Genomic DNA, 19,580 nt, shown 5'->3' with positions numbered 1-19,580 from the left:
GTAGATCGTTACTCTGCATGTTGAATGAGGCTTGCCCTATTTAAACCTCAGACATTTAGTTTGGTGTGCTCCTGACTGTTGAAGTGAGAGTGAGCACCATGGTGAGAGCAAAAGAGCTGTCAGAGGACTTCAGAAAAAAGATTGTAGCAGCCTATGAGTCTGGGAAGGGATTTAAAAATATCTCAAAAGATTTTGAAATCAGCCATTCCACTGTCCGGAAGATAGTCTACAAGTGGAGGGCTTTCAAAACAACTGCCAACATGCCCAGGACTGGTCGCCCCAGCAAGTTCACCCCAAGAGCAGACCGCAAGATGCTAAAAGAGGTCTCCAAAAACCCTAAAGTGTCATCTCGAGAACTACAGCAGGCTCTGGCTACTGTTGATGTAGAAGTACATGCCTCTACAATCAGAAAGAGACTGTACAAGTTTAACTTGCATGGGAGGTGTGCAAGGAGGAAACCTTTGCTTTCCAAGAGAAACATTGAGGCCAGACTGACATTTGCCAGAGATAAAGTTGACAAAGACCAGGACTTCTGGAATAATGTTCTTTGGACAGATGAGTCCAAAATTGAATTATTTGGACACAACAGCAGAGGACATGTTTGGCGTAAACCAAACACAGCATTCCAAGAAAAGAACCTCATACCAACTGTGAAGCATGGAGGTGGAAGTGTCATGGTTTGGGGCTGCTTTGCTGCAGCAGGACCTGGTCAGCTCACCATCATAGAATCCACGATGAATTCTACTGTGTATCAGAAGGTGCTTGAAGAACATGTGAGACCATCAGTTAGAAAATTAAAGCTGAAGCGGAACTGGACCATGCAACATGACAATGACCCAAAACATACTAGTAAATCAACCAAAGATTGGCTGAAAAAGAAGAAATGGAGAGTCCTGGAATGGCCAAGTCAAAGTCCAGATTTGAATCCCATTGAGATGCTGTGGGGTGACTTGAAAAGGGCTGTACGTGCAAGAAACCCCTCAAACATCTCACAGCTGAAAAAGTTCTGCATTGAGGAGTGGGGTAAAATTTCCTCAGACCGATGTCGAAGACTGGTAGATGGCTACAAGAACCGTCTCACTGCAGTTATTTCAGCCAAAGGAGGTAACACTCGCTATTAGGGGCAAGGGTGTCCTATCTTTTTCCTCAGTTAGAATAGGCATTTTTGTAGAATGACATTTACAGAAGATCTTGAAAAGACTTTTCTTCAGTTTTCTTTGTTTAGTCGGATTACTTTAATCTCTCTGTATTGTTGAAACGGAGATGAAATAACCTTTTATTAAAAATGTTACAAAAAACCACATGCTTTCAAAGGGTGTCCTAATTTTTTCACATGACTGTAGATATACTTGATGACTCTAGATCAGCTTCTCACCATAGATAGTTAGCATTGAATGGATGGAAGCTTTTAGATTATTGCATATAATTAGGAATATCATTTCTTTCAGGGATTTGCGATGTTGGCAGCTGATCTGAAGTAGTGGTCTACACGCCTGAGGCTTCAGATGACATATAATTGGATGTGTTCTGCATCTTCCCAGCAAGCATTGTATGATTTTCGCTGAGTGCTACAAGTGTGGGACATCGTGATATGCATTGTATCCCGGCTGTATATATAGAATCATTTTATATTTATATACCTCAGGATATCTTCATTATCTACCATATTAAACTGAATAGAAATGATGGCTGGACGCTCTTTTCACCGACTCTGAGGGATGTCCAGCAGCTGCCATTGACTCTTGAATATATTTGCTTGGCTGTCCTCCATGTACATGTTAATGGAGAAACTGACATCTTAAAGGGGTTGTCTCAGATTAGAAAACAGGTCAGATTTTTTTTTCACAGAAACAGCACTACTGTTGTACAGGGTCTGTGTATGGTGATGTCCTTTTTTTTTTTTTTTTCCCTCTGCATATTATTTTCACATGGACCATTGCCACCAAGTCTCCATATACAGCTAGTTGTACCCCCTAAGTTATGTTTTAAATGGTTATCTCACAAAACGTATTTATCTGTTGGATAGTAGTGTGATCCAATTGGTGGGACCCCCAGGAAGGGTCCATACTCCGAAAAGAGTGTTAGTCCACATGTTGGTCCACTGCGCCATTTCCTTTTAGAAGACTAATGGAGCGCTGTCTGTGTCAGACCCATAGAAGTAAATGGAGGGGTGGGCCGACATGTGCACTACTGCTCCATTCAGAGGGGATCCAAATTCGCTCAGAGTCCCAGCTGTTGGTTAAACCACCCCCACCTGGGCAATCTGACATTTATCACCTATGGGTTGGTGACAAATACTGTGGGATAACCCCTTTAATTGTATGCTGAGTGGTCTCACAATAAGGGCTCATACACATGACCACGCTGTCTGAAAAACACTTATGCCGGTCATGTGCATTCTGCAATTTGTGGAACTGAACAGGGTGCCCATGATAGAAATGCCTATTCTTGTCCCCAAAATGGACAAAAATAGCACGTTCTATTATTATTATTTTTTTTGTGGAGCCACGCAACAGAGCATCTTTTGCAGCCCCATTGAAGTGAATAGGTCCGCATCAGAGACACAAGAAATGCGAACCCAAATAACAGTCATGTGCATGAGCCCTAATACTGTACATTTAAGTTCCCCCGTCACCAAAAAATGAGTCCTTTATTCAATGATACATAAGACTTCTATATTAAGTATTCCTGTTGTACATATTTCATGTAACAAATGCAATTATTTGTATATACAGTAAATAAATGTGTTTCACTTATGTGTGATGTATACTAATAATAATCTTTATCGATAAAACTCCAACATATTCCGCAACGCTTTACAATCAGGGGGTTCATGTACAAACAGAGTCATAAATAACATAGCTGCAAACAGGTCAACAATTAAAACAGGAATGAGGGCCCTGCTCACAAGAGCTTACAGTCTATGAAGAGATAGGGTGAGACAAGAAAAAGTTAACAGGTGCTTGATTTGTACAATGGTCTGGCCATCTTAACACAATAGTGGAGTAGATCTACAGGTGGATTTAGATGGGCCGACTGAGCGGCCGATTGTCGGGAAGTAAGAGTTCCTTTCCAACAGTCAGCTGCTCGTTCAGTGAAGGAGACCGCAGAATTTACATGCAGCTATCTCCTTAAATGTATGAGGACGGGGGATCGCTATAGCAATCCCTCGTCCTCATACGGAATCATGACTTCTGAGAAGCAGCTGTTTAGACCACACAATCTGCTGACCCATGATCGGTGATGCCTGCATGAACGACAGGATCACCCGATAAACGAACGTTTTGCTTGCTCATTAGGTGATCGGCAGCACATTTAGACAGCCAGATGACCGGTCGTTCCCAATAATCTGGACGATTATTGGTGCATCTAAATGCACCTTAAGGCTACATGAGCTGTCACCAGTTAATATCTGTAGTGCTTCTGAGTGAAAGGGGGGTGGTGGACACTGACGGATTAGGGTCAGAAGAATGATGCTGAAGGGGGACTGTGAATGGAGAAGAGTTAGATTAGGGGACGTGATAGGCCAATCTAAAGTGTTGTGTTTTTAGGGAGCGCCTAAAACTGTGGATGTTATGAATTAACCAAATTTTTTGCGGTATGGGCATTCAAGAGAACTGGTGCAGCTTGGGAGAAGTCTTGGAGACAGGAGTGAGAGGTTCGGATGTTGGATGTCAGTCGTAAGTCATTAACTGAACGGAGGGCACGGGTTTGGTGGTTGACAGAGATGTAAGGTGGTGCAGCACTGTGAAGAGCTTTGTGGGTGAGACTGAGGACTTTAAATTGAATCCCGTACTGTATGGAAAACCATTGCAATGACTGGCACAGGGGGGGGGCACTGAAGCAGCAGGTGGACGATAGATGAGCCTGACTGCTGCGCTCAGGATAGATTGGAGAGGGGAGAGTCTGCTAAGGGGAGACCAATTAGTAATGAGTTACAGTAATCCACACGAGAATGGATCAGGGTAACAATGAGTTTTCGTTGCTTCCACAATAAGGCCCCATACGGTCGTAGACATTTTTGCAGTTCACAGTTTGCGGATCCGCAAAACACAGATACTGACCGTGTGCATTCTGCATTTTGCGGAACGGAACGCCCTGCCCTCTGTAAGAACTGCCTATCCCTGTCCGCAAAATGGACCAGAATAGTATGTGTCCCATTAATTTTTTTGCGGGGCCACAGAATGGATCTGCGGAAACGAACAGCACGCGGTGTGCTGTATGGATCTTTTGTGGCCCCATTGAAAAAATGTGGATCAGATGCGGACCAAAGCCACAGTTGTGTGCATGAGGCCTAAGAAAGGAGAGGATGTATACCTACAGTACAGACCAAAAGTTTGGACACACCTTCTCATTCAAAGAGTTTTCTTTATTTTCATGACTATGAAAATTGTAGATTCACACTGAAGGCATCAAAACTATGAATTAACACATGTGGAATTATATACATAACAAAAAAGTGTGAAACAACTGAAAATATGTCATATTCTAGGTTCTTCAAAGTAGCCACCTTTTGCTTTGATTACTGCTTTGCACACTCTTGGCATTCTCTTGATGAGCTTCAAAAGGTAGTCACCCGAAATGGTTTTCACTTCACAGGTGTGCCCTGTCAGGTTTAATAAGTGGGATTTCTTGCCTTAAAAATGGGGTTGGGACCATCAGTTGTGTTGTGGAGAAGTCAGGTGGATACACAGCTGATAGTCCTACTGAATAGACTGTTAGAATTTGTATTATGGCAAGAAAAAAGCAGCTAAGTAAAGAAAAACGAGTGGCCATCATTACTTTAAGAAATGAAGGTCGGTCAGTCTGAAAAATTGGTAAAACTTTGAAAGTGTCCCCAAGTGCAGTCACAAAAACCATCAAGCGCTACAAAGAAACTGGCTCACATGCGGACCGCCCCAGGAAAGGAAGACCAAGAGTCACCTCTGCTGCGGAGGATAAGTTCATCCGAGTCACCAGCCTCAGAAATCGCAGGTTAACAGCAGCTCAGATTAGAGACCAGGTCAATGCCACACAGAGTTCTAGCAGCAGACACATCTCTAGAACAACTGTTAAGAGGAGACTGTGTGAATCAGGCCTTCATGGTAGAATATCTGCTAGGAAACCACTGCTAAGGACAGGCAACAAGCAGAAGAGACTTGTTTGGGCTAAAGAACACAAGGAATGGACATTAGACCAGTGGAAATCTGTGTTTTGGTCTGATGAGTCCAAATTTGAGATCTTTGGTTCCAACCAATGGAAGGACTCTACATGTCTGGTTCCCACCGTGAAGCATGGAGGAGGAGGTGTGATGGTGTGGGGGTGCTTTGCTGGTGACACTGTTGGGGATTTATTCAAAATTGAAGGCATACTGAGCCAGCATGGCTACCACAGCATCTTGCAGCGGCATGCTATTCCATCCGGTTTGCGTTTAGTTGGACCATCATTTATTTTTCAACAGGACAATGACCCCAAACACACCTCCAGGTTGTGTAAGGGCTATTTGACCATGAAAGAGTGATGGGGTGCTGCGCCAGATGACCTGGCCTCCACAGTCACCGGACCTGAACCCAATTGAGATGGTTTGGGGTGAGCTAGACCGCAGAGTGAAGGCAAAAGGGCCAACAAGTGCTAAGCATCTCTGGGAACTCCTTCAAGACCATTTGTTGGAAGACCATTTAATGAGCTTCAACTACCTCTTGAAGCTCATCAAGAGAATGCCAAGAGTGCGCAAAGCAGTAATCAAAGCAAAAGGTGGCTACTTTGAAGAACCTAGAATATGACCTATTTTCAGTTGTTTCCCACTTTTTTGTTATCTATATAATTCCACATGTGTTAATTCATAGTTTTGATGCCTTCAGTGTGAATCTACAATTTTCATAGTCATGAAAATAAAGAAAACTCTTTGAAAGAGAAGGTGTGTCCAAACTTTTGGTCTGTACTGTATATCTAACTTCCTTTACTTTGGCCCGCAACATCTATTCCACTCTACAATGAGGAGGAAAGAAATAAACACGTACTGTATTGTCACGGTACCTGACAGAGGTTAGAAGATCAGAGAGACTGATTTCATGTGAGGTTATCTGACAGTCTCTTGATTCTCAGTGTTGTGGTTTGGTAATGACCACACCTCTTGTCAGGTGCAGCTGGTGGTCATTACTGCTTCCCTATTTAGTTTGGTTGCACACTTCATACTATGCGGTTGATATTCTCTGCTTGGATTTGAAAGAGTTGGTGTGTGGACCTTATCCGTGTTCCTGCTTATCCATTTTCTATAAGATAAGTTGTACTGATAAGATAAGTTGTACTGCTCTTTGTATTTGGTTGTTCCCTTGTGCTTCCCTTTCACTATTGCTATGGTATCTTAGGGCTCCTAGGGTTTAGGTTACGGCGTATGTATTTTCCCACCTTCAGGGTCTATACACACTGACAGGATTCATGGCCAGATCTAGGGTTTTCCTAGGAGGTGACCTTTCCCTTCTACCTAGCCTTGAGGCCTAGTTCTTTGTCCTCTCCCTTCTGTTGTCTTTCTGGTGTACCTCCTCTCCCCATTATTCGGGACATGTATAGAGTAATGATAGTAAAATTATTGAAGGGGGTGTCTTATCTGTGACATTGGTGGCATAGCGCTAGGATATCCCACCAATGTCTTAAAATACCCAAGCACTGGCTCAGCTATTTCCAGCATTCCCACAGTGCGCTCTATTTTGGGGAGCCATTTCTGGAGATGGGAGCGGGTCCCAGAGGTGGAATCTGCACCAATCCTACCGATATGCCACCAATGTCTCAGATAACACAACCCTTTTAACTTCCCAACCAGGGTCAACAGTGTCTGAATGTTACGAATGAAATGTCACTTTTGAGAACATTTAAAGGGGTTGCCCAGGATGTTTATATTGATGGCCCATCCTCAGGAAAGGCCATCAATATCTGATCAGTGAGGAGGTCGTGATGATGTCTTTGGGACCATCCTGCATCGTACCACTGCCTTCAGGCCTAAACCTTCAGCCTATGAAAATGAACAACAGTTCACAGGAGCCATTGGTTCATTTTCCTGCCGTTCAACTCCAGCACCCCCCTGCAGCGCGGTGGTTGAGGATCTCTGCGATAAAGGACCAATGACCTCATAAAGGTCCTGCCACTGTATACTAAAACATGTTATTCAACTGCATACTTGACAGCTGGGCTCGAAACGCAATATGGATTTTTCTTAGGGCATGGCCATTTTCCTAAAGCCCCACCTCTGTCTCAGAAGATCCCACCCCTTATTGTGACACCCTTTCAAGGCACATATGGGCACCTGGGCTGTGTAAAATCATGCAGCATCCTGACGCCACATACAGTTAGAACCCGTGGAGGGATACCTCCATGAGCTGTGCCAGAAATTTGCCAGCCCTTCCAGGAGTCCAGGAGGTATCTCTGTTTTCCAGGAGGATTAGTAAGTGTGTTTAACTGCTATGTCTCTACCTTTCTTGAAAGCCCCTTACAGATGTTTTATTTTTCACCTACTTTGCAGTATAATAAAGCATATTATTATTATTATTATTACTATTATTTATTTTAAAGCGCCATTAATTCCAAGGTGCTGTACATCCAGGCAGTGTTGCACAAATATAAAAATACAATTAACAAGAAACTAATAACAGACTGTTACAGAGGGGAATAGGACCCTGCCCACAAGAGCTTACAATCTATAAGGGAAGGGGAGAACACAGTAGGTGAGGGTATAGGCTGCTCATGTGGCTGTGTGGTGGAAGCATGTTCATTGCAGATGGTAGGCTTTCCTGAAAAGGTGGGTTTTAGGTTACTCTTAAATGTGTGGATGCTGGGGAAGAGCCTGATGTGTTGGGGTAGTGAGTTGCAGAGTAGGGGAGAGGCAGGTGAGAAATCTTGTAGTCAATTGTGTGGGGATGTATCGAGAAAGCAGGTCAGAGATATAAGGAGGTTGTGGACAGACTTATATGTAGTGATGTCCCGAACTATTCGCCGGCGAACATGGCTTGTTCGCGTTGAGCAAACTTTGACCCTGTACCTCACAGTCAGCAGACACATTCCAGCCAATCAGCAGCAGACCCTCCCTCCCAGACACTCCCACCTCCTGGACAGCATCCATTTTAGATTCATTCGGAAGCTGCATTCTTAGTGAGAGGAGGGACAGTGTAGCTGCTGCTGATTTAATAGGGAAATCGATAGCTAGGGCAGTGTTCTGTGTCCACAGACTCATCTGCTGTAAGGACAGCGTCCTGACAGCACCCCAAAAAGCCCTTTTTAGGGCTGGTACATTAGTCTGTTTTATTTTGTTTTATATATATATATATATATATATATATATTGCAGTTGCCTGCCCGTGTGTGAGGGGCTGCAGGCCCACAGACTGTACTGTGTGCACACCACTCATATAGGGTGTTACAGTACCTTGCAGATAAAACTAAAGTCAATTTATTTTTTATCTGCAATAAATATAATCGCAGTTGCAAGCCAGTGAGTGTCTGGCCCATAGACTGTACTGTGGCCACTGGCCAGGCCACCACTCATACCGTTATAGGGTGTCACAATACCTTGCAGATAAAACTAAAGTCAATTTATTTTTTCTCTGTGATATAATCGCAGTTGCCAGACAGTGAGAGGCTGCAGGCTCACAGACTATACTGTGTGCACACCATTCATACAGGGTGTCACAATACCTTGCAGATAAAACTAAAGTCAATTTATTTTTTCTCTGTAATATAATCGCAGTTGCAAGCCAGTGAGTGTCTGGCCCACAGACTATACTGTGGCCACTGGCCAGGCCACCACTCATACCGTTACAGGGTGTCACAATACTTTGCAGATAAAACTAAAGTCAATTTATTTTTTCTCTGTGATATAATCGCAGTTGCAAGCCAGTGTGTGTCAGGCCCACACAGACTGTACTGTGCCCACTGCCCACTACTTATATAGGGTGTCACAGCACATTGCTCTGTGCACGCGCAGTGCCCCAACTTGGGAGCAAGAGGACCGACCAAGCTGCTTTTTCCATCTCCCGGTTCCTAAAATCAATTCAGTTTGGTGTATCTGAGTTTGGTCTGTCACTGTGAAGGCAGTCGAAGGTACCCGGCCTAAATTTTTTTTTCACAAAAGGCAATCCCTGATATGGGACGTAACAGGGATTAAACTGATAGAAATAGTACTAGTTAAGACACCACTCATATAGGGTGTCACAGCACATTGCTCTGGGCACGCGCAGTGCCCCAACTTGGGAGTAAGAGGACCGACCAAGCTGCTTTTTCCATCTCCCGGTTCCTAAAATCAATTCAACACAAGTCCCCGGATAGGGGAAGTAACAGGGATTAAACTGATAAGAATAGTACTAGTTAACACACCACTCATACCGTGTGGCAGAGTACATTGCACGGCGCACGCGCAGTGCCCCAAATTGGAAGTAACAAGAAGGACGCACACAGATAAATCACATTTCTGCAAGGAGTTTGTCAACTTTTGACAACTGTTTGCGGTTGTCTAAAATCCATTCAATACACGTCCTGAAAGGGGACGTAACAGGGATTAAACTGATGAGAATAGTACTACAGAAAATACCACTCATATCGGGTGTGACAGTAAATTGTACGGCGCAGACTCAGTGACAGTGGATTAAAACAAAGGGGAGGGAGCCAGCGTTTTTTTTTAACCATCTCCCCGTTCGAAAAATCAATTCAATAAATGGACCGCAGATTGAGGACGTAACAGGGATTAAACTGATGAGAAGAGAACTACAGAAAATAACACTCATATCGGGTGTGAGAGTAAATTGCATGGCGCAGATGCAGTGACCGTGGATTCAAACAAAGGGGAGGGAGCCAGCCTTTTTCTAACCATCTCCCCATTCGAAAAATCTATTCAATTCACCTTTCGGGGACCCTTGGTGTTGTACGTGGCTGGGGGAGTTTGCAGTTGGGCAAATGGACTGTTTGCGGTTGTTTGCGGTGCATTAAAAGGGGAGTTTGGTCTGTCAATGTCTGTGCAGCGGGCGTAACCCTTACACTACCTGATCGATACAACATCATACCTGATCGTATACACACACTGGAGGATTTAAACCACGTTGTTCAAAAAAAATTAGGATTGTTAGGTGATTTATGCCCTTTATGGATTAAAACCCAACTCTGCGTCAACTATGTAATTTTCCATGGGAGTTTTGCCATGGATCCCCCTCCGGCATGCCACAGTCCAGGTGTTAGTCCCCTTGAAACTTTTCCATCACTACTGTGGCTAGAAAGAGTCCCTGTGGGTTTTAAAATTCGCCTGCCTATTGAAGTCTAAAAATGTTATGTTCGCGACATCTCTACTTATATGTAGTTGTAAGTATTTTAAACTGAATTTGCTGGGCATTGGGGAGCCAGTGAAGAGATTGGCAGAGGGGGAGGCAGAGGAGAAACGAGGGGAAAGGTGGATTAACCAGGCAGCGGAGTTGAGAATAGTTTGGAGGGGAGTGAAAGTACTGGATGAAAGGCCACACAGGAGGATGTTGCAGTAGTCCAGCCGGTGGCATGCACTGGTATTTTAGTTGAATAAGGGGTGAGGAAGGCATGAATATGAGTGATGTTCTTAAGATGAACACGGCAGGTGGAGGTGAGGGTTTGGATGTGTGGCTTAAAGGACAGGGCCGAATCCACTATACCCTCTTTAACCTTTTGTCCGCTGTTTTGGATTTGTCTTTCCTGGCTCTGACCCTGCTTCTTGGCTACCATTCTTTGCACCCAGGTCATTCTGGTTGGTCTGCCTCTGGCAAATCTGCACCAGTTTTCTGTTACCTTACTTTTCAGACATTACCAGGGTTTCTAGCAACCACATCTGTCCGGCCTCGCAGCAAGCTGTGGTGATGAACCAAGGTATAGCCTTAGCTTCCTACCAACTTGAGTGGTTACATTTGTTATATGGGAATTAATTTTAAAAAAATACTGAAAATACTTAAATATTACTTTATTATAAATATATTCCCAAATAACTTTAATTAGTTATAATGGCTCATTTTGTCTGGGGAACTTTCATCTGGAGAAATAAAATGGCCACCATGCTACTAAGACAGACAAAACCTGTCCTAATCACACAGCAGCACTTAGCTAAATAGCTGCCTCATCCTCCTCTCTGCTCTGCTTGTCAGGAATTAAGATCCTGAATACAGTTTAATATGATCTTCAGCTGAATCTCTGTAAGAATGGCGTTCATGAGGAGACGTGAAGTACAGAGAGGCTGGAGGGAGTGATGAGCAGCAGCACTTGTATGCAGTCTCCATTACCAAAGCTACACATTACCACAGTCTGTCCTGTGTGTATATATACTGTAATATTTATATATATATATATATATATATATATAAAGGAAAAATGGCGGCACTGGCTGCACTAGGAGAAAAACGGGTGCACGCTCCTGGGGAATCGACCTTACCCCAACCAATATATCCAGAAAAAGGACGGCACTCCAGCAGGATGAAAGTGAAAAGCTTCTTTAATCGACCATACGGTGCAACGTTTCGGCTCAACTGAGCCTTTCTCAAGCAAAGAGAAAGGCTCAGTTGAGCCGAAACGTTGCACCGTATGGTCGATTAAAAGAAGCTTTTCACTTTCATCCTGCTGGAGTGCCGTCCTTTTTCTGGATATATATATATATATATATATATATATATATATATATATCAAACAAATAAAGTAGCAGCACATCACTAAATGCACTAAGACTGAGTATACAGGTGAATGTGTGAACGGGGTCAAATACATGACGCCAATATTTACTGCAAATGCAGTGAAGAAGCTCTTAGCGCATATTATTGATCAAAAATATGTCGGGCCCACCTACCAGATGACAAGGTAGCTTCTTATCAGGTGGGACCTACTCTAACATGGAGGGTCCAGCTCCATTTTCACTCTGATTTAAAAACACCAAGGGCTGGGGGATGGGCGGGGTGTGCTAAGTTCCAAAGAGGATGCCTGGTCCTCTATAATATACATATAAGCAAAAAAACGGAACAGCACCTCCTGAGACAAATCGTAGGTGTAGCTTGCACCTGCGATTTGTCTCAGGAGGTGCTGTTCTGTCCATCCATTTGTCCTTCCAGTTCGGCCTGTCATCCTGCAAGTTGATCCAGAGGAAGGCAAAAAAAACCTGTGAGGTAGAAGCCAATTTTCCTCACTTTAGGGGAATAAAAATTCCTTCCCGACTCCAATCAGGCAATCAGAATAAATCCCTGGATCAACGATATCTCTCTAGTAGCTATAGCCTGTAATATTATTACGCTCCAGAAATACATCCAGGCCCCTCTTGAATTCCTTTATTGTACTCACCATCACCACCTCCTCAGGCAGAGAGTTCCATAGTCTCACTTCTCTTACCGTAAAGAATCCTCTTCTATGTTTGTGTACAAACCTTCTTTCCTCCAGACGCAGAGGATGTCCCCTCGTCACAGTCACCGTCCTGGGAATAAATAGATGACGGGATAGATCTCTGTACTGACCCCTGATATATTTATACATATTAATTAGATCTCCTCTCAGTCGTCTTTTTTCTAAAGTGAATAACCCTAATTTTGATAATCTTTCAGGGTACTGTAGTTGCCCCATTCCAGTTATTACTTTAGTTGCCCTCCTCTGGACCCTCTCCAGCTCTGCTATGTCTGCTTTGTTCACTGGAGCCCAGAACTGTACACAGTACTCCATGTGTGGTCTGACTAATGATTTGTAAAGTGGTAGGACTATGTTCTCATCACGGGCATCTATGCCCCTTTTGATGCAACCCATTATCTTATTGGCCTTGGCAGCAGCTGCCTGACACTGTTTTTTGCAGCTTAGTTTGCTGTTTATTAAAATTCCTAGATCTTTTTCCATGTCAGTGTTACCGAGTGTTTTACCATTTAATAAGTACGGGTGACTTGCATTATTCCTTCCCATGTGCATAACTTTACATTTGTCAGTGTTAAACCTCATCTGCCACTTATCTGCCCAAGCCTCCAATCTATCCAGATCCCTCTGTAGTAGTATACTGTCCTCTTCAGTGTTAATTACTTTACACAGTTTAGTGTCATCTGCGAAAATTGATATTTTACTATGCAAGCCTTCTACAAGATCATTAATAAATATATTGAAGAGAATAGGGCCCAATACTGACCCCTGAGGTACTCCACTAGTGACAGTGACCCAATCTGAGTATTTACCATTAATAACCACCCTCTGTTTTCTATCATTGAGCCAGTTACTTACCCACTTACAGACGTTTTCTCCCAGTCCGAGCATTCTCATTTTATATACTAACCTTTTATGTGGTACAGTGTCAAATGCTTTGGAGAAGTCCAGATACACGACATCCATTGATTCGCCGCTGTCAAGTCTAGAACTTACCTCCTCATAGAAACTGATTAAATTTGTTTGACATGATCGATCCCTCACGAAGCCATGCTGATATGGCGTTATTTGCTTATTTCCGTTAAGATGCTCTAACATAGCATCTCTCAGAAAACCTTCAAACAGTTTACCCACAACAGATGTTAAACTTACCGGCCTATAGTTTCCAGGCTCTGTTTTTGGACCCTTTTTGAATATTGGCACCACATTTGCCATGCGCCAATCCTGTGGGACATTCCCTGTCAATATAGAATCTGCAAATATCAGAAATAAGGGTCTGGCTATGACATTACTTAATTCCCTTAGGATACGAGGGTGTATGCCATCCGGTCCTGGCGATTTGTCTATTTTAATCTTTTTAAGTCGCTGTTGCACTTCTTCCTGGGTCAGACAGGACACTTTTAATGGGGAATTTATTTCAACATTCGGCATGTCATCTGACAGTTTATTTTCCTCAGTGAATACATTGGAGAAAAAAATATTTAACAGCTTTGCTTTCTCCTCGTCGCTCTCTGCGACTCCCCCCTCATTACTCTTTAACGGGCCGACACCTTCAGATTTATACTTTTTAACATTTATATAATTGAAGAACATTTTAGGGTTAGTTTTACTCTCTTTGGCAATTAATCTCTCAGTCTCTAGTTTGGCCGCTTTTATTTGTTTTTTACATGTTCTATTTTTTTCCTTATAGTTTTTCAGTGCTTCCGTGCTACCTTCCTGTTTTAGTGTTTTATATGCTTTCTTTTTGTCATTTATTGCTTTCTTTACAGTTCTGTTTATCCACATTGGTTTCTTTTTGTTCCTTAACCTTTTATTCCCATACGGTATGTACCTCTCACAATGAGATTTTAGGATGCTTTTAAAGATATCCCATTTTGTGGCTGTATTTTTATTTGTGAGGACTTTATCCCATTTAGTTAGGCCTATGGCCTCTCTTAGTTGGCTAAATTTAGCTTTTTTGAAGTTTGGTATTTTTGTTCCTCCCTGTAGAAACGCTCTCTTGAATGATAATTGGAAGGTTATTACTTTGTGGTCACTATTTCCCAGGTGTCCCCCAACCTGCACGTCTGTTGTTCTGTCAGGCCTATTGGTTAATACTAAGTCCAGTATGGCCGTCCCTCTAGTCGGGTCCTGAACCAGTTGGGAGAGGTAATTGTCTTTGGTTATTGCCAAGAACCTGTTTCCTTTATGAGATATACAAGTTTCAGTTTCCCAGTCTATATCTGGGTAGTTGAAGTCCCCCATAATAACCACCTCATTATGATTTGCCGCCTCGTCTATCTCGTTTAGTAGTAGATTTTCTGTGGACTCTGGTATGTTAGGTGGTTTATAGTAAACTCCTATTAGTAATTTATTATTGTTTTTAGCGCCATGTATCTCTACCCACAGTGACTCCACATGTTCATGTCCCTCACTTATATCTTCACGGAGTGTGGTCTTTAGACCGGACTTTACATAAAGGCAGACCCCTCCCCCTCTCCGGTTTTGACGATCCTTTCTAAACAGACTGTAACCCTGTACATTAACTGCCCAGTCATAGCTATCATCCAGCCATGTCTCAGTTATTCCCACTATGTCATAGTCCTCCTCACACATCACTAATTCCAGTTCACCAGTTTTATTAGTCAGGCTTCTGGCATTAGTATACATACATTTGAGAGGTTTATGTATATTTTTTACTCTACACCTTTCCTTCTGAACTGTTCTAGTCCCTCCTTCCATTCCTCCCCCAGTCTCACTACCTTGCCCCCGGTCTCTATCTGCACTATCTTCCCATTCTATAACATAATTACCCTCCCCCCCAGTCCCTAGTTTAAACACTCCTCCAACCTTCTAGCCATCTTCTTCCCCAACACAGCTGCCCCTTCCCCATTGAGGTGCAGCCCGTCCCTACGATAGAGCCTGTAGCCGACAGAGAAGTCGGCCCAGTTCTCCAGGAACCCAAACCCCTCCTTCCTACACCAGTTTTTGAGCCACTTGTTAATTTCCCTAATCTCCCGCTGCCTCTCTTGTGTGGCCCGTGGTACAGGTAGTATTTCGGAAAATACTACCTTTGAGGTCCTTGCCCTCAGCTTTTGACCTAAATCCCTGAAATCATTTTTAAGGACTCTCCACCTACCCCTAACTTTGTCATTGGTTCCGATATGGACCATGACCGCTGGATCTTCTCCAGCCCCTCCCAGTAATCTGTCAACCCGATCCGCGATGTGTCGAACTCTAGCGCCAGGAAGACAGCACACTGTTCGGCGATCACGGTCTTTGTGACAGATTTCCCTATCTGTTCCCCTAATAATTGAGTCTCCCACTACCAGCACCTGTCTGGCCTGCCCTGCTCTCCTGGTCCCCTGCTTACCGGAGCTGACATTCCCCTGACTGGCAGAGGAAGTGTCTGGCTGCGGCAGTGCCATCCCTGGACTGACATCCCCCTCATCTGCCAAACGTGCAAACTTGTTGGGGTGTGTCAGATCAGGGCTAGCCTCCCTGACACTCTTCCCTCTACCCCGCTTTCTTAATGTTACCCAGCTAGCTACCTCACTTTCCTCAGCCTCCTCTCTGTCACCCTCCCCCTCATCTACCCCAAAGAGTGCTTGCTCGGTGAGAAGCAAACTCTTTTGCAAATTGTCAATGCCTCTCAGTGTTGCAATTTGCCCATTTAGAGACTCGATTTGCGATTCCAAACGGGTAATTTGCTCACATCTTGAACAAAGATATGCACCCTTGAACTCCTGTTCCAGGACTGCATACATCATGCAAGATGTGCACTGGACTGCGTTGTCAATTGTGCAACACATACTAAATGGGGATTACACCAGCAAAGCAAAAAATACAATATAATGTAGTACTAAGAAACTGGCTAATTACAGTCCCCCACTGAAGTCCCTGAATCTAAAGTCACTTAATCTTAAGTCACACACTTACGCAACCACACTTAAATCAACCACGCGTCGCGGTCAAACTCGCGTTATATATCTCCTTATATAACTAAATATAGATGCAGCTCACTACACCAGCCTGGTTTGTTTCCCCTCTGGAATCAAAGAGGCTGTGCTGCTCACACTGCTGAGTTTTTATAGTCTCCTAATTAGACAACCACACCCGAATTAGACAGCCACACCCTAATTACTCACCTGTGCATCCCCTGGAGAAGGGAAAAAAAAAGTGTTATCACAGCATACAATACAGTCAAATACAGCCACTCAATGTCCACAAATAATTTAGCTCTCAGATACTCCCTCACTTAATCTTAAGTCACACACTTACGCAACCACACTTAAATCAACCACGCGTCGCGGTCAAACTCGCGTTATATATCTCCTTATATAACTAAATATAGATGCAGCTCACTACACCAGCCTGGTTTGTTTCCCCTCTGGAATCAAAGAGGCTGTGCTGCTCACACTGCTGAGTTTTTATAGTCTCCTAATTAGACAACCACACCCGAATTAGACAGCCACACCCTAATTACTCACCTGTGCAATCCCCTGGAGAAGGGAAAAAAAAGTGTTATCACAGCATACAATACAGTCAAATACAGCCACTCAATGTCCACAAATAATTTAGCTCTCAGATACTCCCTCACTTAATCTTAAGTCACACACTTACGCAACCACACTTAAATCAACCACGCGTCGCGGTCAAACTCGCGTTATATATCTCCTTATATAACTAAATATAAATGCAGCTCACTACACCAGCCTGGTTTGTTTCCCCTCTGGAATCAAAGAGGCTGTGCTGCTCACACTGCTGAGTTTTTATAGTCTCCTAATTAGACAACCACACCCGAATTAGACAGCCACACCCTAATTACTCACCTGTGCATCCCCTGGAGAAGGGAAAAAAAAAGTGTTATCACAGCATACAATACAGTCAAATACAGCCACTCAATGTCCACAAATAATTTAGCTCTCAGATACTCCCTCACTTAATCTTAAGTCACACTTACGCAACCACACTTAATCAACCACGCGTCGCGGTCAAACTCGCGTTATATAGCTCCTTATATAACTAAATATAGATGCAGCTCACTACACCAGTTTGGTTTGTTTCCCCTCTGGAATCAAAGAGGCTGTGCTGCTCACACTGCTGAGTTTTTATAGTCTCCTAATTAGACAACCACACCCGAATTAGACAGCCACACCTTAATTACTCACCTGTGCAACCCCTGGAGAAGGGAAAAAAAAGTGTTATCACAGCATACAATACAGTCAAATACAGCCACTCAATGTCCACAAATAATTTAGCTCTCAGATACTCCCTCACTTAATCTTAAGTCACACACTTACGCAACCACACTTAAATCAACCACGCGTCGCGGTCAAACTCGCGTTATATATCTCCTTATATAACTAAATATAGATGCAGCTCACTACACCAGCCTGGTTTGTTTCCCCTCTGGAATCAAAGAGGCTGTGCTGCTCACACTGCTGAGTTTTTATAGTCTCCTAATTAGACAACCACACCCGAATTAGACAGCCACACCCTAATTACTCACCTGTGCATCCCCTGGAGAAGGGAAAAAAAAGTGTTATCACAGCATACAATACAGTCAAATACAGCCACTCAATCTCCACAAATAATTTAGCTCTCAGATACTCCCTCACTTAATCTTAAGTCACACTTACGCAACCACACTTAAATCAACCACGCGTCGCGGTCAAACTCGCGTTATATATCTCCTTATATAACTAAATATAGATGCAGCTCACTACACCAGCCTGGTTTGTTTCCCCTCTGGAATCAAAGAGGCTGTGCTGCTCACACTGCTGAGTTTTTATAGTCTCCTAATTAGACAACCACACCCGAATTAGACAGCCACACCCTAATTACTCACCTGTGCAATCCCCTGGAGAAGGGAAAAAAAAGTGTTATCACAGCATACAATACAGTCAAACACAGCCACTCAATCTCCACAAATAATTTAGCTCTCAGATACTCCCTCACTTAATCTTAAGTCACACTTACGCAACCACACTTAAATCAACCACGCGTCGCGGTCAAACTCGCGTTATATATCTCCTTATATAACTAAATATAGATGCAGCTCACTACACCAGCCTGGTTTGTTTCCCCTCTGGAATCAAAGAGGCTGTGCTACTCACACTGCTGAGTTTTTATAGTCTCCTAATTAGACAACCACACCCGAATTAGACAGCCACACCTTAATTACTCACCTGTGCAACCCCTGGAGAAGGGAAAAAAAAAGTGTTATCACAGCATACAATACAGTCAAATACAGCCACTCAATGTCCACAAATAATTTAGCTCTCAGATACTCCCTCACTTAATCTTAAGTCACACACTTACGCAACCACACTTAAATCAACCACGCGTCGCGGTCAAACTCGCGTTATATATCTCCTTATATAACTAAATATAGATGCAGCTCACTACACCAGCATGGACAAATGTCTTTTTTCGGCCTTATGTACTATGTTACTACTATGTTAGTGCATTTAGTGGTGTGCTGCTACTTTATTTGTTTGCTTGTGAAAATCAGGAGTTTGAGCAGCTCTCACCTGCCAAGGATTCCAGTAATATAGCGCGGACCGGCTCCTTCACCCGAAATAGGAGAAATATAGATATGAGGAAGAAAAGGGATTGTTGGTCCAGCTTGTATTCGTGGTAATCCAAAGCTTTATTCAATATTCAGTAAAATCCAGGTACAGGAATGCAGGTCTACATGTTTCAGGCACAATAAAATCCTAGCCCTTACTCATGACTCATGATTTTACTGAATATTGAATAAAGCTTTGGATTACCACGAATACAAGCTGGACCAACAATCCCTTTTCTTCCTCATATTTATTTGTTTGCTGTATTATTGCCGGGTAGCTTGCACCTGCGATTTGTCTCAGGAGGTGCTGTTCCGTTTTTTTGCTTATATATATATATATATGTATATATATATATATATATATATAGATACGAAAAATGGCGGCACTGACCCTGTGTAGAGAAAATTGGGTGCACGTTCCAAGGGAATAGACTTCTTACCCCAAGTTAATATATCCAGAAAAAGGACGGCACTCCGGTCTTGTAAAAGTAGAAAAGTTCTTTATTCAACCATGCGGTGCAACGTTTCGGCTCCACTGAGCCTTTCTCAAGCAGTGTTACAAATCAAGTGATTGCAATTATATAGGTGAGTTAATTAAAATTCACATCATGTGATCACACCACACCCATAGGGGCGTGTTCAAAAAATACCATTACATAGAACATAAGATGCACAGT

The 19,580-nt window shown here is 43.2% G+C and overlaps 1 protein-coding gene across 1 annotated transcript in view; it reads left to right on the top strand.

The window, feature by feature from the left end:
* The window catches only part of LOC122941568 (BPI fold-containing family C protein-like), a 34,158-nt gene extending 31,395 nt beyond the window's left edge, over positions 1-2,763 (top strand). Inside the window, exon 16 of the mRNA XM_044298900.1 lies at positions 1,449-2,763. Within this exon, the coding sequence (XP_044154835.1) occupies positions 1,449-1,481 (33 nt within the window). The 3' untranslated portion in view covers positions 1,482-2,763. The remainder of the gene's footprint in view (positions 1-1,448) is intronic.
* The last annotated feature ends 16,817 nt before the right edge of the window (positions 2,764-19,580 follow it).

The sequence above is a fragment of the Bufo gargarizans genome, chromosome 6 (genome assembly GCF_014858855.1).
Source record: "Bufo gargarizans isolate SCDJY-AF-19 chromosome 6, ASM1485885v1, whole genome shotgun sequence".
NCBI classification, from domain to species: domain Eukaryota; kingdom Metazoa; phylum Chordata; class Amphibia; order Anura; family Bufonidae; genus Bufo; species Bufo gargarizans.
This window is presented reverse-complemented; position numbering and strand designations above follow the sequence as displayed.